General features: G+C 41.1%; 1 protein-coding gene across 1 annotated transcript in view; it reads right to left on the bottom strand.

Annotated features, from left to right (window-relative positions):
- Positions 1-26,264, bottom strand: part of smyd3 (SET and MYND domain containing 3) — a 65,890-nt gene extending 39,626 nt beyond the window's left edge. Inside the window, exons 1-5 of the mRNA XM_079163462.1 lie at positions 26,082-26,264; positions 10,287-10,350; positions 10,082-10,189; positions 9,649-9,706; positions 9,187-9,341 (exon numbers count right to left, since the gene is read on the bottom strand). Coding sequence (XP_079019588.1) covers positions 9,187-9,341; positions 9,649-9,706; positions 10,082-10,189; positions 10,287-10,350; positions 26,082-26,242 — 546 coding nt within the window. The 5' untranslated portion in view covers positions 26,243-26,264. The remainder of the gene's footprint in view (positions 1-9,186; positions 9,342-9,648; positions 9,707-10,081; positions 10,190-10,286; positions 10,351-26,081) is intronic.

Here is a 26,264-nt window from a genome sequence, read left to right on the forward strand (position 1 = left end):
TCATGGGTCTCTATCTCTCCACCCGGTGTAGATTTAAAATATGAATGTTGGAAATAATAGAATTACATGTTTAGCAAGCATTATAGAAATAACCCTGTATGAATAAGAGCACAGGCAGAATTTGTATATTGGAAATATGTACATGCTGGAAATCTTCTTTTTTAATGTTCGAAGAAAACATTATATCCTACATACAGGAGCTAGACACTATAATGTAACCAAATATATATGTCCAAATTAGGTAAGAACTATTACAGAGCTGTTTAGATTGTCAAAGTTATTGTTTCCATCTCTCCACCTGTAGTGGTATCCGTATGTTTATATTGTAAGTTGTGTTTATTAGCGTTGGGCCAAAGGACAGAAATACTTTGTCTATCAGCGATAGGCTGAACCTATGTCAAATGTTTTTAACCTTTGGATTACTACCTGATTAAAATTCAAGATGTCAAATGAGAATGAAATAATTACCCTCTGAAAGCACAATTCGTGTGACATCAGTATTTGCAATAGAACAGATAATATGGTCCTTCATTCACTGTTAGCCTTAATTAAATAGCCTTTATTTGTCCTTTGTGAGAAGAGGGATAAAAGGATTATGGGGACAGCAGCTGATAACCCACAGGGCTGAGTAATGATAAACGTGACAGCTAATATGGCAGGTGAGTGACCAACCAATGCAAGCATAAAAAACCTGAAACCAAACACTGGAGATTCAACATGGTGGACGGTGCTGATGAAATGCTGTGACTTAATGGGATTTCTTTACTTTATCTCGGCAACTTGTTAGTAGTTAATGTGAAAACATACACTCCATAATTATGTTTAAATATCTCTAAAGGGTGGACCGTGTAATGTATGACTAAAAAGGCAAAGTCCATCGTCGCTATCTACTATACAGTCACAGTAAATCTCTAATAATCCTGCTGTTGCTACAAGAGCCATGTTTAACCGTTTATCACACAGCTGAGCAGTTTCAGACTCTTGTTCTTGTTCAGGGTCAGGAGAAAGTTCACGATCCGAGGTTGGAATACATGTGCAGACCGTTTCACCCCAACAGCAGAAAGCAAATCTTTTCCCCGGTCACAGTGTTCGGCGTGAAGGAAATTTGTGAGATAAAACTGGTTTACGAATCTCACTTTCTGGAACATCCCTGTGGAGGACATTCAGGAAATTAGAGAAAATACACAAACACTCACACTCTGCTATGTTATCAGCCTCTATCCCGGTTTCCATCCCTCTGAACCACCAAAGAACAGTAATTACTGTAAACGTTGGAGCGAAAGAGGAGAGAGGAGAGAAAGCGCGAGCGTGAGGGAGGATAAAGGAGACGACAGAGATAGTGGCTGTCGCAGCTGGAGCCAAAAGCTGTTCATTAAGCCAACCCCACCCCCAACTCACAAACACACACACACACACCACTACATAACACACATCAGAACATACTAACAACACGCATATAGGCTGTACATGCCTATCTCCTCCAACATATTGCTGCACAAATTATTTTGAAGAATCAAACAACAAATCCAGATTTGTATTTAAAATTATTCAAATTTTCTCTTCTGTGCCGAATCTTTCCGAGCTTTCTTTTTTCCTGCCATCTCTCCATCCCCTTTTCTTTTCTCACTCATGTCAACATTTCCTTCTCTTGTCTTGGTAACCTCCTGTCATTCCTCACCCTCTCCCTTCTTTCTATCTGTGCTCCTCCTCGCTTCTTCCCCCCCTCTCCATTCGTCCCCATGAGCCCACACACATGCAGCCAATATAAGTCAATTAAACAAATGGTTTTTATTCTCTCTTCCCATTATACCGTCTGTGACTGCATTCATGATGGACTTAAAGTCATTACACTAAGCTGTGTGTGTGTGTGTGTGTGAGATTTTGCAAAGCTTAAGCTAATTAGGTAGCGCCCATGGCACTGCCAGCGACAATGGCAGACCAGTGAAATGTTAGAGAGATAAGGCTGAACATACTAACACACACACACACACACACACACACACACACACACACACACACACACACACACACACACACACACACACACACACACACACACACACACACACACACACAAGGATTATTGTAATGACTTAACACACCACTGACAGGCAAACACACATGCACCAAGATGCAGGAACATGCTAATGTGGGAGGGCAAAACATTTGTTGTACTTTTCTTTATCTCATTAAAATCTTTACATTTAAATCCTTTAATTGAAAAACTTGGCCTTTCCTTGACATCTTCCTCCCTTATTCAGAAATAAAGTTATTCGTACTTCTGCATTTGATGTACTTTCTCCCACATAACAAATTTGGAAGTTGATAACTTTTCCATTTGTTAAGGTATGCTAGTTTGACAGTGTCTGCATCTCATTTAGCTGCTCAACAGATGGCCAATAAATATAAAGGAAAGCCATGAGAATAAATTACTCCGACACGCAAACAAGAAGTAACACACACACATCCACAACGCACATCTGTACACACAGAGAATTACACCTACACACAGATATACACAAGTTATATTACAACAAGCCCAACACACACAAAATTATAACAACCACAAAATGAGAGTCAGTACACATACCCGCACAGAAAACTACACCTACACACACTCATTTTTGCTCGTGTAATTGAAGCCAAAACTGTTTTCAGCAGGGGTGGAAATTTATTGGCTGCACACTTACACATGACATCAGGTAGATTTGTGTGTGTGTGTGTGTGTGTGTGTGTAGCCTATCTGTGATAAATTGTCTCTATACATAGGTAATAAACAATACAACATACTTTTCCATGGGGAGTCACCTTGCTTCCAGCATGGTCAGACGAGAGGTGTAAGTGTGTGTGTGTGTGTGTGTGTGCTTGTTTCCCAAGAGCCCCTTACCATACACACAGAACCATAAATACAGCTACTTCAAACCTTTTATTGAGCAGAGTTTGTAGTCCCTGCTCTTATTCTTCATCCACTCGTTTCCTCCTTTTCACTTTCCCCATTTTTCTTCTCTCTTTTTTTATTGCATCCTCTATTTCTCTGGTATTGCCCATTTTCCATCTTTGGCCTTTATTCTTCCCCTAACTCTCTCTTTCTCTGATTTAACCTTCTGTCTTCCGTTGTGAGACTTCTCCCTCTGCACTCGCACATTCATTTTTCTTATCCTCACTCTCCTCTTCCCTCCTGTATTCTGCTTTTCCTACTTTCTGTTACGCCACATCTCATCCTGTTCCTCCCACAACACTTTCTGTCAAGCCATTTCTTCTTACAGAATTCATGCAAAAAAAAGAATTCTGATGCATATCCTCTCATTCTCTCCTTCTTCAGGACATCTCTTCATCCTTCAATCCTGCATTTCCTCTCCACTCCACTCCAAGTTAAATGTTCTGACCTCAAACAACTAAAATAATGAATGGGTTGTGGTCAGGTTGTCATATTTAGATTGACTGATTAAGAACCAACAATTTGCATTCAGCTTGTTTTACATATCAGGCATACGAGCGAGATAAATACAAAAATGTACTGTAATTAAGACTTCAAGAGGTTACCATTAATAAATAAATTGTACAGTGCAATTTTGGGACCTGTCCCAGGCTCAGAAAAACACCGCCATGGACAAAGACAGTCACGTAACAGGAGACTTATTATGCAAAGTCATAGCTTTTATTTTTTCCTGAACTGAACATATTTTCTTTCATCACAGACATTATCTGGAACCATTGTTCATGTCTTGATGAATGCTCACATCGAAAAGTCACAATGAATATCTTCTTGTGCATGTAGTGTAGTGGAGATGAGGCATGCTATGTAGCTCATGTGCATCATGCTGATGCTGCTGGTCATGTTCTTTTTTTCCCCAGAAAATCACACTTTATTACAAGCTTAAACTGTTTATCTACCAACTACTTTTCACAGCATACAAGTATGCAGGCGCTTTCTGCAGTTTGAATTTTATGAAACAGTATATTACCATCTTACAGTACATACTATCTTGTCATTTTTTTTATGTGTTTGAGTGGTCCTACAATTTAAGATTCATAAAATTCAAATGCTGGCATTGGCCTCTCATAAAACTGTGAGGTGTCTCTCAAAAGCTATAAATAACTCTCATATCAAAAGCTGCAGTTTAACAGACTTGAACTCAGAGTGAATGAGAAGAGGGAATGTAAGTGAAGTAGAGAAGTGATAGTCAGGCAGGAGAGAGAAAATGAATGAGGCTGAGAGAGCGAGAACAAGACACAGAGGAGCAGGTTTAGAGCAGATAGAGAGGTGTGTGTGTGTGTGTGTGAGTGTGTCTGTGTCTGTGTGTGTGTGTGTGTGTTTAATTGGGTAACATGACATGTAAGGGCTGTGTGTGAAAAATGGGTCTCAATGCAGCAAGGGCTGATGCAGCATGAAAATAAGTTTTCACACGCACTCACAGGCTGGTAAGTGCAGACAAACACACACACACACACACACACACACACACACACACACACACACACACACACACACACACACACACACACACACACACACACACACACACACACACACACACACACAGTTTACGATAGGAAGGATCCATAAACATAATGCATGTAGGAATACACATACAGCTACTGTTACTGTAAACAAACAACTGAATAATGAGTATGTAATTGGACATACACATGCTAGCTTAAAAGGTGCACTGTGTAAAATCAGGCCACATGCTCCAAATAAATAGTGGGAAGTGTTTCTCCTCCATACAATCTAAATGTATAGTCATCGGTTATTTAAAAAAAAGTCGTACTAACTAACAGCAGGGCAAAAATATGCAAAATTCTACCAAACTGCTGAAACTCTGAGAGCCGGTCAAAATAACACTGCTATCTTATCATTTCCATGTGTGGCGTCGGCCTATAGTTTACGATTGCCATCTTTGTGTTTACTAACCAGGAGCTTTAAGGTCCGCCACTTTAGATTTAATTAAAAAAACAAATATCAAACCACACACAGATCATGGATATGTTATTGACAAGACCACGAGGTAGCTCTACTTCTTCATCCTCTCATGTTGGACTGAGGGCAGACTGGATGATACAGTGACTCACGATCGCCTCTTGAGGAGCAAGTGGTATTACAAGCTGGTTAGCGCGCTCATTGCAGTAGATATCTCCGCAATGCAATACATCAGCGATTATGACATAACGTCAACACTGTAACCTCTTCACATTTGGTTAATAACGTTAGTTCACTTTAACTTTTTCAACAAAAATGCTGACCAGATCTTATGCATTGCATCTTTAAACACATGTACACACCCCCACACACACACACACACACACACACACACACACACACACACACACACACACACACACACACACACACACACACACAGTCACTCCAGAGAGGGGAAGTTGCTTGAGGGAAGCAATAAAATGTGCCGCAGCCAGATCTCATCTGACCGAAACCTGGTGCAGGCACACACCCCACCCCTCCGCAGTCTATCTGCATCACATAGCTGCACAGTGCCACATGCACACACACACAGACAGACAGACAGACACACACACACACACACACACACACACACTGCATGATATACAGCTCATAATACACACAAACATACACACTCCCTCCTTTGTTGCTTCCCTTGGGTATAATAAGAGCAGTAATGATGCTGTGCCATTACTTCATTGTGTGTGTCTGTGTGCATACATGTATGTGCTTGTGTAATACTATTAGTGTTCTGTGAAGGGAATAGATAATAGCATAAAGGATGGCTTTATATAGCACCAAAAACTCCCCCACTGTGAGAGACCCCCAGCACGTGCATGTCACGTACGCACACATTTATAGTAAAATGACCGATTTTGTTAAGCACACTGAACATTCCAAGCATACAACAGTAAACTCCTAATTTGTTATCTACCAGAGACATTTAAAGGAGAGCATAAGGGGGGGGGGGGGGGGGGGGCGAAAGAAAGAGGGAGGAAGAAAAAGAGCTGCATGTGTAGAGAAAAATAATGAGGAAAGAAACATGGAACGAGATTTAAGGACAGAGACGCGTAAGGACAAAGGAGAGAGAGGCTCGTGCACAGTTAAAGCAGATGAGAGAGAAACAGAAAACAGAAACAGTCGAGAGGATAAAGACAGAGAGGACGCATAATGAAGGACTTCTCTCCTCCTTAACGGCCAATACAGGATGCTGTCCATGAAATCACAGTGACCCCTATTGGCTGTCTAGAAAACACCATTCTGGATATTGGCAAAACCAAATGACACACAGGTTAAAGTTCTCTCCATTTTTGTTGCACTATGTCGTGTTTTGGTCTCTACAGTACACTGGCCATGCAAAGTGATTGGAGCTTTTGATGGGAGGGGGAAAACAAGGTCCATGTTCTTGTGTCCAGCTCTGAATTCAGGTGTACTTGTTGACAGGTATCTCTACATACTACTATTTGTGTGTGTGTGTGTGTGTGTGTGTGTGTGTGTGTGTGTGTGTGTGTGTGTGTGTGTGTGTGTGTGTGTGTGTGTGTGTGTGTGTGTGTGTGTGAGAGAGAACAGCACACCATCAGATACATGTAAATATTGCTTTCTGTGTCATCTCTTTGTCCTGTTTGATACACAGTTCATAATGTATAGGTATTAGGAAGGTGGTTGCTATTTCTGAATATAGGAGTTAGACAGTTCATTGCATCTATATGCTCACATCACAACATGTGTGATATGATACACGTGCACGGTGCAATGTTTTAATGCCTCAGATGATAGCCACTCCCTTCACAAACAAGCCGAAAAATGTAAACACACATCCATGCATGAGACAAAAAACAGGGCTTCAGTGTAATACAAGACTGTGTTATGTGGGTGAAATATAAAGCCGGATTTACTCCTTTGTCAAGGTGTTCCTGCAGTCACATTATAGATTCTTCCATTATGGGAGATAATTTATAGCTCACCTATACTGCAGCTGAAGATTTATAAATGCAAAACGTGGTGTAGTGTATATTACAGATAATATTTCACATATTAACATAGTGATTTAATAGCTCTGACCCAGAATCAGAGTTATTAAAGGAATTTCTTTAAAAAAAATTAAATATACTTAGAATGTTGTTGAAACAAGCGTTGTATGTAATCTAGACATCTGATCAACTCTGACTTCTCCACCAAACTTAGCCAGGTTTTAAAGTCTTTTCTCAACCAAATCACCAAATGGATGCTAACTGCAATTTATACCTTCTGAACGTGTCACATGATTATTGTTGAGGGTTCATTTTCTGTCAGAATAGCCCATTTTTTAACTACTATTGAAAGTAAAATCCACCAAGACTCTTCGGCAAAAACAACTGCCGCTGAATAAATCAATGAATAAATAAATCAATGCAGATCATAATAGAACATCTGAAGAATATATATATATAGTTTTTCTTATAGAGAGGTAATGAGAGGGTATAATTGAGAGGTAATGAAACAGGGAACCAGTCACACTTCTTGTCGCCTCAGAGTTTCATTTTCATAGCTGCTGAAGTATATAGTGTGTCATCAGCTTAAACATAATTTCCGAGTCACTACATCGTCTACTATTTTATACACAAACACAGACGTGTTCAAACACAAGTCTAACAGTAGTATATTCAGTATAAACACTGCAGACATTCTGTCACACTAACTGCTGAATTATTAAAGTTGTTTTTGATAGGTATCACCCGGTGACAATTTATGTCAACTGACATATTCATTTTCAGAGCTTCATAAAGTTGCTTACCCAGCCCTCCAATTTCTGTTTACATTTCATGTTCTGATACACTTTGTACATTTCCTGCTCCCTTTAAGTCTCACTATCTGTGTGGCTTCCTCCTCTCTTCTCCCTCTCTCATCTCTCTCTGTTCCCCGCTCGTTTTTCTCTCATAATCTTTGTCCCCCTCTACTTCTCTACGATCCACACGGTGTTGTTTGCTCTTCATCTCCCTCAGATTGGAGCAGAATTCCCATCGGTATCTAGAACCGCATTTAATCAGCAGTTTTCCAGTTTTCCCAGCTTCACAATCCAATCCCTCGCACACAAACACACACATTCATATCTCAGCTAAGGTATTACTCTCTCTCTCACTTACCTTCTCACTCCACCACCTCCATAATTCTTAATAAATTATGCATAAACACACACACAAATATGTTTATGTGTTTGAGAAATTAAATTCTCCAGAACTGCAGAGATTCACATAATAGATTCAACAGAAACACCAGCAGCTCTGTGAGGCTGTAATGTCCACTGTAAAGCAGATTGTAAGTGCCAAAGTTTATGGTTTATCCTCAGCAGTCGTTGTGAAGTGAATGTAAAAATGGTAGTGTTTGAAATTGCAGTGGCTGTCATTCTAACACTCTTGAAATGACTTTGGGGAACATGAATGTCTGTACCAAAGTTCATGGCAATACATCCAGTATTTATGGATGGATCAACGTTTTGGAACGACCAACTGATAACCATTGCTGGCTCTAAAACCTTGTCATCAATGAGGCTATAAAACACATCACATCATGTTGTACATTTTGCTCTGTACAACTATCTTTTGAAATGCCAAAACTACAGTCAAAATTAAATTACATTTTGGATGTTGAAAAATAATTATGAAACAAGTGGATGCTGCTCTGAGTGTAGAACATCCAACGTAGCTGCTTTCAATTAAAACTCACACATACAATGATTGTGAGGTGACGAACAAAATGAACACACACACACACACACACACACACACACACACACACACACGTTGGAATTCAAACACCTTGGAGCCCAAAAATCTCAAAGAGAAGTCACACCAGCTAACAGATAACAGAGGTAGGTTAAAATCCAGACATCCTTGCATACATAATGATTTGCAGTTTAAATTCTAGTGAAGGCAGCTGGTGTGTTTTAAGGGAATTAGACCTGAGGTTGTTCTGGGAATACACACACACACACACACACACGAGGACATAGTCACAGATGTTGGGAAGATCTTAGACATATGTTGGGGTCCATCCAAACGCAGCAGGGGATGCTAGCAGCATCAAACAGTTGCTTGTATTTGTCTTTTTGTGCACTGGTCGAGCAGGCATGTTTGTACTTGTGTGTGTGCGTGAAAGTGCCAAGGGGAATGTGTGTCTACGTACTATATACACAAATGCAAACGTGAGTATACATCATGTATGGTGTTTAAAAGCATTTAGCCCACCTTTGCAATAAGGCTGAAGGGTTCTCGGCAGGAAGGTGGCAGTGCTGACGTCACTTCCGGTGCCAGGTCAGGTACTTCCTGTTGTAGATACAGCTCTAACATGGATGCCAGCTGAGCCAGACCTTGTTTCTTGTGCTCAGACATGGAACTCAGGTCTGTAAAATAATGTTTATAAAAAACAAGAATTAGAGTCGAATACCTCCATCAACCAGTCATGTTGCAGTTTACAACCATGTCTGTCCAAAATGTCTTCACTTCGCCATTTTATCCGATTAGACATTTGTGCTTCAATATGGTGGAGAAGGCAACCTTTGTTTTACTGCACTAGCATTAGACCTGGGCAAAACACATATGTTTTCACACATATACACACACACACACACACACACACACACACACACACACACACACACACACACACACACACACACACACACACACACTTTTGGAGGAGAGACTTACGTGACTCATGCTCCTCCAAAGTGTAGAGCTCCTCACTACTGCTCTTAGATGGACTTAACTAGAAAGAAAAAGAAGAGTCGGTATTAGCATGTTATTATAGTTTGACAGAAGTGTCTTTCTGCAATTGTTACACACTATGTGTGGCACTCACTGAAGCATATTGTTGCTGTTGCATGAAGTCCTTTATAAGCTGAGAAAAGCAGCTTTGTTTTGTTGCACAGATTTGTTTTATCTATGTATTGATTTTCAAAGGGGATCAAGAGCAAATGGAATTTTCCTGAAAACCAACTTTGGTGCGTTTAATACGTCAAATATATACTCAAAATATCTGAAGTTACAACGTTTTCATATATCATCATATATTCCTCCACAACTATAAAGTAAAGGTATGACTAGCCATTTTTGCATCTTTCATCCACAGTGAGAAACATACCAAGGCAAAGATGAGTCTAGCCGCCAGACGGACTGAGTCAGTGGGAATTCTGGGTAGGAGGCTTTGCAGACATTTACACTCTCTCTTATGGCCAGACCATGCTCGTTTCTGAGGGAGAAGGGAAAAAATTCAACAAATTGATCCAAAAAGACACACACACACTTACTCTCATATGTGCACACACACACACACATACACACTATACCTGGCAAGTGGTATTGCAGTAGCGAGCCATCTTGCACTGGGAACACCGCAACAAGGTCTCACGTCTAGACAGAAGGAGAAAGAAAAACATTAGTTAATTCAGCTGCCTGTTAGCTTTTCTCAACAAGTGAACGACTCAGTGAGCTGGAATGGGACCAGCACTTTAGATTTAAAAAATCACTTCTGTTGCACCATGTTAGTGTTTGGATAGAAACCGTTCCACTGCTGAATTTTGTTCATATTTGTGCTGCTACACCACCAAATATAAGCACATATCTGCTCAAGCATCCTTTATGTTCCTGCCATTGTCTTGACCTTTTCCCAACAACAAAGTCTTATCCTTTTCTATTTGCTGTATCAAGTTGACCGTGTGCATCCATTATCTAGTTTTATCTACCCGCCCATCTTGTCTGAGAGCAACTCTCCTCACTGTCGCAGCCTGTTAGTATCACAGCACTTGCATGTGTCTGAGCGCCCGTGTGTGTGTTTCCTGCCTCCGAGCTCTGCTGTGTTTCTCAGTGTGTGACACCGCTGTCCTTTCCAGTTTGCCTGTCAGTCTGATAACAAGCCACTGCACAGCAGTGACTGTCTGCTTCACACAGCCAATTACAGCCAGTAGTGAGAGCAGCACAAAGAAAACACACACACACAAAGTGAGTCATAGGAACTCTGTAGTGAGTTTGTGAGTGTCTGTTTGCACATAGGTTGATCCATATAATAAATAAAGACACGTGTTATTTTACGTGTTATAACAATATCGAACTCTGATGAAGAGGAGAGTTTGCTGCAGCAGTTGAGGAATCGCTCTTTATCGTTCATCTCCAGCGTGATACTTTCAGCAAATGCTGTGTGTTTGTTCTGGAAGAGTCTTTCAACTTTACATTTTTTGTTGTTTGCAAATTTCTCGCCACATATCAAGCATACAGGTAAGCCAGCATCGTTGGCAGTGAAAGCAAATGAATACGTCCACGCAGAATAGTCACGTGATATTCTTTTTCAGGCGTTTTACGGAGATCATCTCGAAAACAATGCTGAAACGCCGTGTGGACGGAGATAGATTTTGTTTGTTAAAACTTGTATTAAACGTATTAGTGTGGATGTAGCCTCAGGGAGCCGCATGCGGCTCCGGAGCTGCGGGTTGCCGACCCCTGATATAGATAATATACTTAAGTGCTGTGCTCACAAAATATAACACTATAGCAGAGGGTTTTTGACAAGTTTTGCCTAAATTGATGGAGGCGTAGAGAGAGAGAGAGAGAGCGAGAGAGAGAGCGAGAGATTCAAAATCCCTTTGACATTTGTAAGAACACTAACAATATGACAGAAACGAGACAGGCATGAAAAACATGCAGACAATAAAAGCCCTTGCTGAAAACAAACCAGGAACTTTGCGATTGCATGGTCTGCAACCACTAGATGAAGAGGACGCCCCATAGAGCAGGTTTTTCCTCTAATCTCACCTCTGTAACAACTGATTTTTGGACCGTGTGTGTCTGCACAGCTTGACAATCTCATTTTACATCGTCTTTCTGGGCTTCAGTTCAGGTATAGTACATCTGCTCGGTCTCACAACTACGATTTCATCTCATTAAACATGGTCATTTTGAAAGTCTCTGCAATTTACACATACAAGTACTGACAACTGGCAACTCCAACATGCCTGGCTGGCATCTTGCATTCAATTTTGTGAGTGTGAAGGATTTCTCTGCCTTTCTCGTGTCATTCCAACATTGGAGCATAAGTGCAGAGGAGTCAGGCTGAGCAGAGGAGCCTGAGGCTCGTTTGGCATGAGCTCATATACGGTAAGAAGTCGCTCTGTGTGGTTTATCATATGATGAGAGAGAGGGAGAGAAAATGATAAAATACTGCTAATTAGATCCGACAATGGAGGGAATTATGAGCTTACACACACAAAATGAGGTAATGGAGAACATGCTTTGATGGATGATAATACATCAGCCCAGGGCTTATCGTACTGAATATGGGACATTTGATTAGATTGGACATACTTATGAATGCTGTAGATGACATTATGAGGACCGAAAAGGCAAAGTCAGACGTATAATATGAACACACACACACTCACTCACACAGCGTTGGTCTGACAGAAGGCTGTTGCCTGTTAATATTAGTGTCAAAAGTTAAGTGTTTCCTCTGACCGTTTATCAGTGCGCCACCAGATTAGACTGTTGCATTTGGCTTGAGGCCCCCCACAGGCTTCAACAAGTTTCCAAAACACACTCCTTTTATTTTGTTCTCTCCTCCTCGCCCTCTTAGTTTCTGTGATTTACAGCTTTCCTCTCCATCCGTCTCCTCCTTTACCTCCTCTTACCCAGCTCTTGTTGTGCTGCTCTGTCTTATTTGGGACGACCTTTCCAGCCTGGAACCCAATGGTTAAAATAATAGTCTCACCCTGGTACAGAGGTTCAAGAAAACACTGCTATTCTTGTCACGTTGAGGCCTACCAACCTACCAGAAACAGGGAAGCCACCCACGGTTTCAGAAGCACATGCCTGCAGTCTGGGACACAATGCAATAACAAGAGATAGGGGCAGGCCAGACCTAAACACAGCCAGGTTCTGTGCAGCTTCAACAGATGAACTGAGAACATAAGTCAGACACTCAGAGTTTGGTCACATCACAAGCTGCCAGCCACAGGGAAGTCCATCCATCTTCCAGGAGCCCAGACAGCACGGCTGATGCAGACCATGCCACCGTTCTTAGTTCTGAACGTGTTCCCTGCAGCTGAACTTTGTGGGAAAGGTTGCCCTTCAGAAGGCAATCTCATGAAAGAGCTATACTGTGTTCACGTATAGGTCGTTTTGATATCAGATACAGTAGATTCCCAGAACTAAACCTGTCAAAATGTGTTTATATCTTTGGATGTATCAAGGAGCTAAAATTCTCCCCTACTGTAATGCGTCTTGATTTTAACATTCATAAACATATAGGTGGGGCTTTAACATCAAGGGGCAGCTTACATCCATGTCTATCCAAAATGGGCACCTGATGATATAAACCACAAGACGATAGAAATTTGATTCTGCCATACTGTTTATACTGGGAACTCAACTACAGGCCGTTGTAGGCAATGTTGAACGTTGAAATCAATGAGCAGGACAGTTTTATGGCAACACTGAGTGTACACGACTGCTGCGTTAATGTGATGAAGTAACTTGATTTGACAGGTATCCAATTCATTAGATCGGCCAAAAACAGGCTTTCCCGTATGGTTATTATATTTGTACAGTTTCTCAAATTGAGTTACCAGAAAATGTACTAGATCAAGATATATAATACCACTGTCCGTTCTGATAGTAACGAAATACAGATGCAACAACTGAGTCACTGAGAGGAGAGAGAGAGAGAGATATAGACAGAAACCCAGACGGAACATCAGTCCAATACTGTATAATATACATTATTGTATTAGTAACTACATATTATGTCGTTACTAAGCCACATTAATGCACAGCTGCACCTCAGCAACTGTTGTTATGGTGACCGCCTCCAGGCTGATAAGCTCTCAGCGTTTTCAAGATTTCCACTAAAGACACACACACACACACACACACGCACGCACACACACACACACACACACACACACAATAGATATCGGTCACATGATTCAGGTATATCAGCAGGACTACAAAGGTTGTATCATGGCTAAACATAATTGAATATTTCCCCTGGGGTTGTATGACACTCATAAAAACAAATATTTTTGCTTTTTTCTCATTTCAAGTGGGAGCGTGGGACAGTAGAAATATGACACACTAATGTTTACTGTTACTTGCTCTCTCTCTCTCTCTCTCTCTCTCTCTCTCTCTCTCTCTCTCTCTCTCTCTCTCTCTCTCTCTCTCTCTCTCTCTCTCTCTCTCTCTCTCTCTCTCTCTCTCTCTCTCTCTCTCTCTCTCTCTCTCTCTCTCATTCTCTCCAATTGCCAACGTGATTTCATGACCATCTGAAATCTTGAATTTTAGCTCCATCATAAGTATGCAAGACGATATCGGCTCGTCTTTTCCGCAGTAGTGTTGGGCAGATCGACAAACAACTCGTCGGGTCGGGCGAGTTCGAGTAAGCTTACTATAAAATACCACAGGTTTGGGCAGGCGGGTTTATTGGCAAAAATCCAATACCGCGCATCCCCAGACCATAACGACAATAGAAACACATATTTTATAGTAACGTCTTTTAGTTCAACAGTTCAGCCAAATGTTCTTCGGAACGACTGTTTCTTCCTGAATCCCAAATGACAAACACCCACATACATTCTGTACAATTCACACACATTACTCCTTCATTCAAATACACAGAGACGACTCTGTTCTGGCCTCCAGGCGATAGCCAACATACGCTGCTACATACAGTACATACAGTATGATACGCACACTGATTCCACGTAGTCCAAATATAGATGTGGATAACAACAGAAAAAGACGGCAAGAAATATACAAACATCCGTATATAGTTTTTGGCAGTTCATTAGCATTCAACGGAGCCATACTTAAGAATAGGAATAATCATTTTCAAACAGAGATTATTATGATTTCTCCCATGAAGCACATCTGCCTCATCTTCAGCCATGTTCTATTATTATGTTCCCTCTTTTCCTCCATCATCTCCCACCCTCTCTTCACCCCTTTCTTTCCCTCTCACTTTCATCCCGATGCCTATTTTCTGCCCTTCTTCTCCCTCCGAGTCAGATGTTGTGTGAAGTGATGGTCTTGTGGATGGCAGGTCCATGGTCGGACTGCAGGCACAGTAGGAAAACTCATGAATAACATTAGATGGGTTTCATTAGGAACATGTAGAAGACTGAATTAAAAAATAGACACTCTCTCTCTGCAGCCCCTCCTCTTCCTCTCAATGTAATACTCTCTTATTTGGTTTCTTTTTCCCCCTTAACATAGTAATTGGGTCGTTCTCTCCGCCATGCCTCATTTTATCGCTCATATACTACACACTAGGGGTGGGATAATAACAAACTTATCAAAATATCTTGATTACAAAACTTAGCAGTTATCACACCACCACAAAGGACTCTAATTATTAACGGCTTCAGTTGCGTACTTAGCAAAAATGGACCTGCTACTTTACTCTGTTTGATATGATTTTCAAAGGAATATCTTTGGATCGTTCACTGTTTGAACACAATAATCAATGTGAAATGTCACCTTGGGTTCTAGAAAGATGACATGCTATATATATGTAATCCACAAATTAATCTATAGTGAGAATGACTTGGAGCGCTTTATTCTCTCAGAAACAGAGACAAAGACTCAAGAGGATGTCACCAATTGTAAAGAACACAAATCTCTTTTCTGCTGTAGAGAAACCTGCTTGCTTTAACTTTGTGTTATTTTGCTCAAATTAAACATTATCTATCTCTAAATAACTTAATTTGTATTTTGTAAAAAAAATATATATAAATTGGCAAAAAGTTTTAAAAAGACAACAACTTAGATAGGCAAGTCACTGAAGTAATGAGACAGTTGATATCTATTTCCATATAATATAGTATGTATATTGTGCCTACTTTATTCTTGTGTTCCTCCTCTAAACAACAGCACTATATTCGTTTGACCATGCAAATGAGCCAATTCTGAAGTTGTGCAAAATGTCAAACATGCAGTCATCATCAACTCCTGAAAAGAAGATTGTTTTCAAAGATAAGGGTCTTGTGCAGGGACAGACAGGAAAGACACAAACAAGAAGAAAAAAAGGACAGAAAACTGTCACCAGACAGTAGAGGAAGTGACTGAACGACGCTGGTTTTCCTCATTGATATGCAAGAGCATAAATGTGTGCACTCAGATGTGTGTACATGTGGTCAATTTTGTTAAATCTATGCTATCAGACACCTAATTAGGCCTACCTCAGCATGTCTCTGTTGGTGTGTGTGTGTGTGTGTGTGTGTGTGTGTGTGTGTGTGTGTGTGTGTGTGTGTGTGTGTGTAGCGTGGTAATTAATTTCCCGTGAGTATTGGTTGCTGTGCTGCAGTCATGAGAGAGATTTAGTTCTGTGTTGTGTGTTGTGTGTGTGTGTGTGTGTGTGTGTGTGTGTGTGTGTGTGTGTGTGTGTGTGTGTGTGTGTGTGTGTGTGTGTGTGTGTGTGTGTGTGTGTGTGTACGCCTGCTTGTGTATGTTAATAATTAGTGGGGTCCTCTTTTCTGGGCTGTCCCGCCGTGCCTGAGTGAATTTTCTCATTTCCAGGCTGAGTGGCCAACACAGCATGGTACGACTCACTCCCCCACATCACAACTAGTGGTGTGCGAGTGTATCTATGTATGTATGAACATAAATTCCTGACAAATACGAAACATAATTCAGCAACATTCCAGATGCCTTCAAGGTGGTTGAAGAATACTAGAAAACTACAACAGCACTTGATGTTTCACATACAGAGCCACACAGTCTGCACGAGACACTTCTTGTATATTTTATCGTGAAGATGACTGTTAAACAAATGAGCTCTTCCTCATGCAGCAAAGCCAATCCTCTCTTTGCCAGCACTTCTACTGCCGTGTGTTACAAAGCAAATGTGAGAGAATGTAAGCATGAGAATTCAACAAATGAGCTTCCTGAAGGGACACTACTGCCATCCAGTGTTGCCTCTGTGCTACGATAGTCCAGCCGACGCAGATCTGAACCACTCGGTACACCGCAGGCATCCGCAGCTCAGCTACACATCAACATGTGAGTTTAGTGTAGACTGGTGACTGGCATGTAAAGCACTGCTGCCAGTGTGTGAGTGTTTGAGAGAGAGAGAGACGCCAGCTGTGCTGCATCACCAGCATCCTGGAGCCCTTGCTGGGTTTTTAATGCTGGTTGAGAGGATGATTCATTGACACCGGAGGGGACTCTTATGGGACGAGTCTCCTCGTGGCCTAATTATCATGATGATGAGAGTGCATATATGCATACACACACATGCACATGTCCACAAAATATGACCTGAAGGGAACATCTATCCTTTTGTAAAAGTACTTTTTGTGTTTCCGTACTGCCTAAAGACCTTTTCAGAACGCGTTGGTCTCTTTAGTGTAGGTGGGGTCATTTCTATGGTAGTTAACTAATCCTTAACAATTCTATGTACGAAGTAGAACATTCAAACATAAAAAAGATCAGATAAAACATAATCTGGTAAATCCAGGTTGATGCAAAAGCTAAAAATCTGATATACACAAAATACAAAAAACTGAGAAAAGATAAAGGGTTTTGATTTAGCATTCTGACATATTGATGTGACATGTACAGTAACTTCATTTTAGTGTGAATAGTTTAAGTATTGGAGCTCTTCCATGCAATGTACTCAAGGTGATACCAAGAAATGTAAAAGCTATTCTAAAACAGACTAGAAGCCGGAGTAAAGAAAGACAATAAACCAGCAGAAATGTGAGCACTGATGTGGTTTGATCCCAGTTAAAAGCCTGACAGTAGGATTTTGAACAACCAGAATTGAAATTCAACGGAGTTATGCAAGTAAAAAGGGGATTAATCATCTGAGTTGGCTGTGACAAAGGCATGAATAACTTTCTTGGTGTGCTAGAATGAAATAATAGATCTGAACTTTGCTGTATTTCTGAGATGAAAGGAGCGTGGCTGAGCCAGTTTTGTGATATGCCGATTGAAATTCAAACAAGAAGCCACAAAAAACACTAAACTCAGAAATACAGGCGCTTATCAATATTTAACTGAAAAGGAAATCCTCCAGATTGGTCATGGACAACTGCAATTCATACCTTCTCAAAATGAGTAACGACAGAAATCACGTTAATACTTTTATCTCAGACGTCATTCAAAAAACTATTCCTGTCCACGCAGGGCTTAAATTATGTTTTCTTTTTAGCTTTTTTTGCATTTGGGTTTGAGACATAAGAATATCCAAGTATCAGATGCGCTGTCTGTGTATAAGATCAGTGCAATAATGTGCATCCACAGGGAGCCCTTTCATTTTATTCAAATTTCTACTGGCAACTGGGAAGTGCAGAACACACGGTTCTTCACGGCACTTCCTGGAAAAACACTATATATATATATATATATATATATATATATAACAACTATGTTGCACTAAGCTGAACCACCCCAGAACAAATAAATGTTCATCCTCGTTAGGGCCAACATAAAAAAAACTCTGTTAAGACGTGTAGTCCTCACAAGTACAGTTAAGACGAAGCAAGCAGGTGATTTACTTGATGAATACTGAGCATTTACACACATGGGGAGGCGTGTTCCCAGTTTACAGAAAATCACTTGGTTTGCAAATTATACAGCTGTGTGTGTGTGTGTGTGTGTGTGTGTGTGTGTGTGTGTGTGTGTGTGTGTGTTTTGCCAACACCAAGATGTTTTGAGACACCTGGGTATCTAACTGCAGGAGGCTGGGAAAACTAGAAGGAGATGGAGAACATGGGGGGGAGCAGGTGCAAGCAATATAATCTACATCAGGAATGAGGCAGAGGCTCTCTCCCCTTATCTGAGGGATGAGAAGATGGTGGAAGAGAAGGGTGAGGAAAAAAAAGAGGTGAATGAGGGGAGAAGTAAAGCAGGTGGGAAGAAAGGAGGAGAGGAAGATATAGCTGTCGGAAGTAGCAGATGGGAGGATAAATCGAGGGGAGGATACAGGGGGAAAGAGGAGGAAGAGGAGTGCTGACTCGCCTTTTGAACCTTTTCTCTCCTCTCATCTGCTCGAGCTCTTTCTGTCGGCTCGTCTAACTGCATCTAAAGTAGTAATCTGTATGCTTCACATACCGCTGCATCCATACACTCCTATCAGTTACTGTGTGTGTGTGTGTGTGTGTGTGTGTGCACAAGCGACATGGGGAAGAGGGGGGAAAAAAGAGGGTGTATGCATAAGCAAGAGATAAAAATGTATGAAAAAGTGGGCGTGAGTAAGAGAGACGGGGTGGATGTTTGACAAAGAGACAGTTTGTGCCAGAAGATAGAATGAAGACAGACAATGAACTGAGACAAGAACATAATGCAGTGTGAGCGTGAAACACGGAATAGAAAATATTCACCCAAGTGTGTGACGTACAGAGCTGTCTAAAGGTGCGTTCAGACAAAACGTGAAGCAAATATTAAATGCAAAATCAGTGAAAAGATGAGCAAATGAGAAGACGTTTCAAATCAAGAAAAGAATATGATCCCTGTGTTTTATGAATCTGCTTCATAAGCATTATGGCCGTCATTAATGGTAAACGTTGATGATTGAAATCCGTCAGGAAGCCCCGGAGACGACGTCAGTTGAATCCCTGCGCATTCTCCTGAGCTGCATTATTGTACGCAGAGCAACGCAGGATAACAGCGCGACACGATATATAAACGTGTGCATGTGAAGTTGGCTAAACTACTTTTGGACCAGCTGCTGGTAGCACCTCCTCTGGTGCTATCCAATGTGACCGACTCTTCGTCTGACAGCCTGCAGCAGCAGAGATGCTCCGTGGTGAGCTGGGACTTTATGACCAGGACCATAGAATGTAAAGATGGACTACATGACAGACAGAGCAGCCAGATGTCTCTCGCCAACAAACTGTAACCGTGCTCGGCCTGTGATTAGCTGCGTGTGGGCGGGACCTCGATACCGCAGCTACTTCGGAGAAATTTGTAGAGTGGGAGGAAGTGGAGACGTGTCGTTCATCTTTTTATACACAGTCTATTACCAGGACACACTCTTTTTTTATTCCTCTGACTGCTTAGAATCTGATGTTTTCATATGACAGAAGATGAACAAAGTCATTAAAACACGTTAAAAATGAGACTCGTGTAGGCTACCGGAGTGGCATGTGATGCTTTGAGGAAAACACATCAGTAATGAATAAGATTGAGTATCTACGTCGTCAGTGTGTGTTTGCTGCATCAACACTTTGCTGCAATTTGCTGCATCAACAATTCAGTAGTCAAATGCACACGAAACACGTTCAGTCCGGACCAGTTTGACACATCACTGCTTATTTACCATGAACACACTTGGATCAGTTTTGGGTTGACACTGGAGGGAAAGACTGACATAATCTTAGGTTTGTTGATCTCAATTACTGACGAGGACTTTTTGTGCTTTTCGTATTAGTTCAGCTTCCAACAGGCATTTACATGCAGCTGAAATTAGAACAAAACTCTCGAGTCAACCGCCTGTCAATATTTCTTATGTTCTTTTGAAGAATGAAGACCCTTTGGAAGATGGTTTATCCAACTTTCAATCAAAAGTTTCTCGCACTAAATAAGACAAAACTTCTAGATGTTTTGTTTTTGTTGTCTGCACTGTTCGGCAGTGTGTGTGTGTGTGTGTGTGTGTGTGTGTGTGTGTGTGTGTGTGTGTGTGTGTGTTTCTTTGTGGTCCAAAGAGACGGTGAGTGAGAGATTGGTGTCAAATAAAAAGACTTCATCTGACAGAAATAATGTCGCCCTGCTCCCCTCGCCTTACACAAACTAACCCGACAGCTGAGAGTAACACATCTAAGCTCTTCTTTGGTCTGTCAAAACCAGAGAAAAACCCATCAAAGACTGTGTGTGTGTGTGTGTGTGTGTGTGTGATATCTGTCCAACAGAGACTGTGTGTCGTCTCTCGTCTACCTCCATCTTGCTCTGGAACGTCTTCCTCTCACAGTTTCGATGCACATATTTAATTGTCACCGTGACTGGATTTCAGTCTCTGTTTATATATGCAAAACATTTTCTAGCTGAAACAGTTTGCAAGTTAATCACTCAAATGAATTGTTAAAACAAACACATGGCTCAGTGTTTTCTGCTTAATTGTGTTGCAGCGATGCAACTTACCATTCATGAACAGGAAGTAATAGATGATGATGGAATCGGGGCTAGAATACAATCCTCCAACCACCTTCATCTGGTTCACAGCTCTGACAGTGGACATGCAGCTTTTTTCTTTTCCCCTCCAGATGCTTAGTTTACAACATGTTTGGGCCATTAATGAAGCTCAAACCTTGAAGTCACCTCGTTATGTTTTCATAGGAACGTCATGAGCCGACGCCTTACTGGCCACAAAACAAATTCACAACAGTAACATAAAACACAAGTGGCATGTGAGATCATCTGACAGGTGGGCAACACAACCAGATTAACAAGGCAGGTTACATATTGATATGAATACATTCATAACACAGAGCTCCATTCACCACTGAATAACTTCAAACAGACTTCAGGGAAACACAATTAACACACTGACGCCAAAGAGATTGCTACACCACGTTTCAAATTAATTAGCAAACAATGCAGAAGGATTTCAAAAACATCTTGACTTTATGTTTGTGCCTTTTGAAATGTTAAGGAAATGTTAAGTTTTTTTCTTTGTTCGTCTATTATCTCTCCCCCCTCTCCGAGTCTGAGAACCTCTAATAGTTGTTTGTTGACCTCTGGCGATTTGAATCCAGCTGAGGCGTGTATGTGTTGGTGTGAGGGTGCGCATGTGTGTGTGTGTGCATACTCCCTCAGCGTTTATCAGTCATTACTTACATACAGCCTTCAAGGCCTGTAATTAACTTCAGCTTTGATCCCCCCCATCCCCACCTGCTCATTTCCTGTACACACACACACACACACACACACACACACACACACACACATACATACACGCACATACATACACGCACACACACACACTAAATCTCTCTGTTGTTCTTGCAATGAGATACAGCCACACCAAAAGAATGCACGCTCACAGATCAGCACACATTCTTCATCCCTCAGTCACTGTGAGACTAATTGTGTTTTAGTGACAACAGGGAAATACACTTAACATCTCTTAGACCAATCTCTGCCTTGGGCTGCTTATGTATATCTGTGTGTGTGTGTGTGTGTGTGTGTGTGTGTGTGTGTGTGTGTGTGTGTGTGTGTGTGTGTGTGTGTGTGTGTGTGTGTGTGTGTGTGTGTGTGTGTGTGTGTGTTTACACAAATGCAATGTTCTACAACTGTTTTTGTGACACCAATACAACTCACGGATCTCTCACTGATATCAAATCAATAAAAGATGGGCAAAAGACATTCTGACACTGAGGTTGATTAGTGTCGGCCACAAGGCAAGCAGATGTAGCCATGACACATATTCAATACCCCAAAAACATGATCATACTCTGCACAACATGGCCTCCGTCTCGTTCCACACTTCCCTCTGTTTACCCCAAGCACAAAGAAAAATAATGGTATTCAGTGGACGCTCAAACACTTTAATTTATTATTGATTCCTGTTGTTATAACTTGATCCTCCTGTGTGAGAGGGTGAACATGTTCTTTGAGATATTGAATAAATGTCAAGTTATGATGTTAGGGCTGGTAGCCAGCAGTCATAAAACTGGTGTGTGTGTGTGTGTGTGTGTGTGTGTGTGTGTGTGTGTGTGTGTGTGTGTGTGTGTGTGTGTGTGTGTGTGTGTGTGTGTGTGTGTGTGTGTGTGTGTGTGTGTGTACGTTAGATTGGCTGGACATGTTAACGTAATAATCGGATCGACTGAGGCAGCTCAACAATCAAACCACAGCTTGTGTTTTTATCAGTGAACAAAAGGCATGTGCATCAGTGCATGTTAATAATGTGGGAGCTACTTTAACAAACCATATCACCATAATAAAGAGCATTATTACGACTATGCATCATAGTAATAGTGACAACATCAGTCTAAACAGAGTAGCCGATACTAGGAGTGTTTGAACAATTTTTGCTCTCGTACAAATAACATTGAAGACTTGAGACACACAGATCGGTAACGTCATAAAAATGTATAGATGCAAACCCAAGTCTGCTGACTGATACATGTTCATGTTGCCTCACACTATAGTTTTAAATGATCTGCGAAGGGAGCAGCTGGAGGAATAAACTCAAAGTACACAGAATAAACAATACTGCCCTGCTGTTACTTCATGTAGCAGCAATTATCCACATTTACATCCCTGCAGGGCATTTGTTAGCTATTCTTTAGCCAGTAAAAATGACTAAGCTTACGTTCCTGTGATTGAGAGAGGAAACGCATTCAAACGTCTTCTACTACTGTCCACACAGCGGCTGAGGGGGAAGCATCTTTCTTAGTGGACAGTTGAGGATAAATAATGAATAACTTTGTTACCAGAGGATGAAGTTGATGTTCCTCAGAGCTATATGTAAATACAAACTGTACTTTGGCAGCTGAAACATGTTTTTTACCCAGTGACACAGCGATGTAATAGAAACCCAGTGAGGGGATACTGTGTGCAGTGTGCCAAATAATGAGAGAAGTGTGTCGATGTGCGCTTGTTTTTTTCTATTTACCCAGAACACAATCCGCTCCGACATAATGTATATATTAACGCCCAACAGAACGCATGCAGTAAAGAATCAATATGAGCCGTCCTCAGGCAACATCCACGAAGCTAACAGATATTTGCTATCGAGTCCTACAGCCGAGCCCAGAAGAGAAACTATCGATCATTTTCATTTCTTCTATTTAAATCATCAAGTGGCGAATTGTTGAGTCCATTTAAAAAACAAAACAAATTTAGGCCCAAATCATATATTACCTTAAACCCAATTATACAATATCTAAAACAATGGAATACTTGTGATTGAGAAGCTGCAACCAGGACATGTTCAGTATATTTACTCAATAAATGACTTTCCAGCTCTGAAACACACAACTATACATGTGTGTGTGAGACAACACATGTACAGTTCAAGTATATATATATATATATACACACACACACACACACACACACACACACACACACACACACACACACACACACACACACACACACACACACACACACACACACACACACACACACACACACACACACACACACAATTATCTGCATTCTGACTGCAAGTCCATTTTTCAGCATCCTCACCTTCACGCTCATCAAACATCCATCATCTTAAACGTTCTTGTTTCTGTCATGTCTCAACGTAAAGACCAGAAAAACAGCTGAAAACATACTGAGACTATCTGATATGTGACAGTACACACCATCAGAGATTGTACTGATACATCTTAACTTTTGAGCTCAACCACAATGATCTTTTAATGCTCACAGAAGGCCCGCCACACTGCAAAGAGCACCACCGCGTAAGAAGTGAAAGGATGCTCCTTTTCAAACGGAGTACATGGAGAAAGTACAGAGCGAGCAGTTGCTGCTGAAGTGATCGTGCTCTCGAATACACGTTACCCTCATGTGGAAATCTAAATTGGACATGCGCTTCATCTTTAAATTCTCCCAGGAGGTTATCTGCATTAACTGCTCTCGTTAATCATCTTCCATTTTCCACAAAGGCTCTTATATACTGTGTGTAACCCACAGTAACTTGCCCTTCATTCACCTTGCAGTTTCTGCCCCAGAAATCAGCTGTGTACTCTGTACAACTCTGATTACCAGTCTCATTAACTTCACATACATCTATTTAGCTTGACGGAGTTGGTTTGGCTACAGTAGAGAAAGCAGCAGTGCTGCTATTAAGCATCCAGATGGACAAAGATCTCAAGCAAATGAGACGAAACGGAGGACGAATCTTCACATCAGGCAGAAAACGGCTACACTGGACATCTGTGCTACATTCAGAGAGTCTATACTGAGAAAGAATAGGCGATCATTTTATATTTCATTTGATATTAAATCTAAATAGTGATGTTGTAAACTTTTATGAAAACCAATTAGCATAATGTTTATCAATACAAATAACCACACAAGAACATCTGGGTAATCCAACAAAATAAACACCTGACAAATAGAGTTTCTTCATCACAATGAAGATGGGTCGAAGAAATATATGAAACTTCATATAAAAATCAAATATTTCCAGAATTAAGTCCAAAAATGTATTAAGCCCACAACGGCTTCGCCTAATACAACCAGATATGTTGAAGTGATAACACAGTTTCATGGTATAAATAGTATTGTAAAATCTCTTACAGCAGACAAATCTACATCCTCAGTACATGGCACCCAGTCATGGTCACATTACCTGCTACAGGGCACCAGGGCCACTATCAATCTATAGCAATATGCACTATGTAAGTAAAATATTAGCAGAAATATTAAAGTTTCTGAAACCAGATTTTGTCTTTCAGACAAAACATCAAACTCTGGTAATAAAGCAGCACTCAACTGAAGACATGTATCAGTTGATAGATGGTTTCAATAAATAGATAACATAATCTAAAACAATATAAGAATTAATGACATTACTAAACTACAGCAGCCACGCAGTGAACTTGATCGTTTTGGCCTTGCACCCATTCCTTCTACATATAATCACCTAAATTGAGAAGCATTTTTTTCCCCCCCAAGCCATCTCCACATTAATATTGAGAAACAGTTCACGTCTGCAGGTTGTCATCTGCAATAATCATATTCACGTTTTACTGTTGGATTTATAGAATTGCAATAGTGTGTCAGCTCTCTCTTTTGCCTTCCTGCCGCCTCCGAATCCATGAAAGAGCACTGGTGCCATCTAGTGACCAGTTTAATAACGCGGCTGCATCTACCAATGTATAAACGATGTGTGTCAATGTAGCTACAGATTCAAACACGTATCTCCATGAACGCCTCCGCTGCTCATCCCGTACAGACTGTATAATATACAGACTGCATAATAATATACTATATAATATAATACTGCACATATGAACTGTCAGAAAAGGAGAGCGAAAATATCAAACGACTTTATCTAACGTCACTCAGACGTCCTGATTCCCCACGCTGCCTTCAGACACGCTCCCCTAACTGCTGCAGCCGACGCAGAATATTAAACTACCACGCTTTACTTTTTTTTAAAACAGGACGCTCGTGCGTCCGAGGACCGCCTGTCTCACCGTGAGAAGCAGTGGTGGCAGACATCTCGGGACAGTTTGTTGGACACGCAGCACGCCAGCGGCTCGGCGGAGTACACCAGCTCTCCTCTCTTGATCCGCACGGTCGCCCGCAGACCGTTACCTTTTCCCGGACTAACGAAACGCTCCAGCTTCGGTGGCATGGTCGGGCTTCCCGGTTTTCCC

Source organism: Pholis gunnellus, assembly GCF_910591455.1.
Source record: "Pholis gunnellus genome assembly, chromosome: 1".
Lineage (NCBI taxonomy): Eukaryota > Metazoa > Chordata > Actinopteri > Perciformes > Pholidae > Pholis > Pholis gunnellus.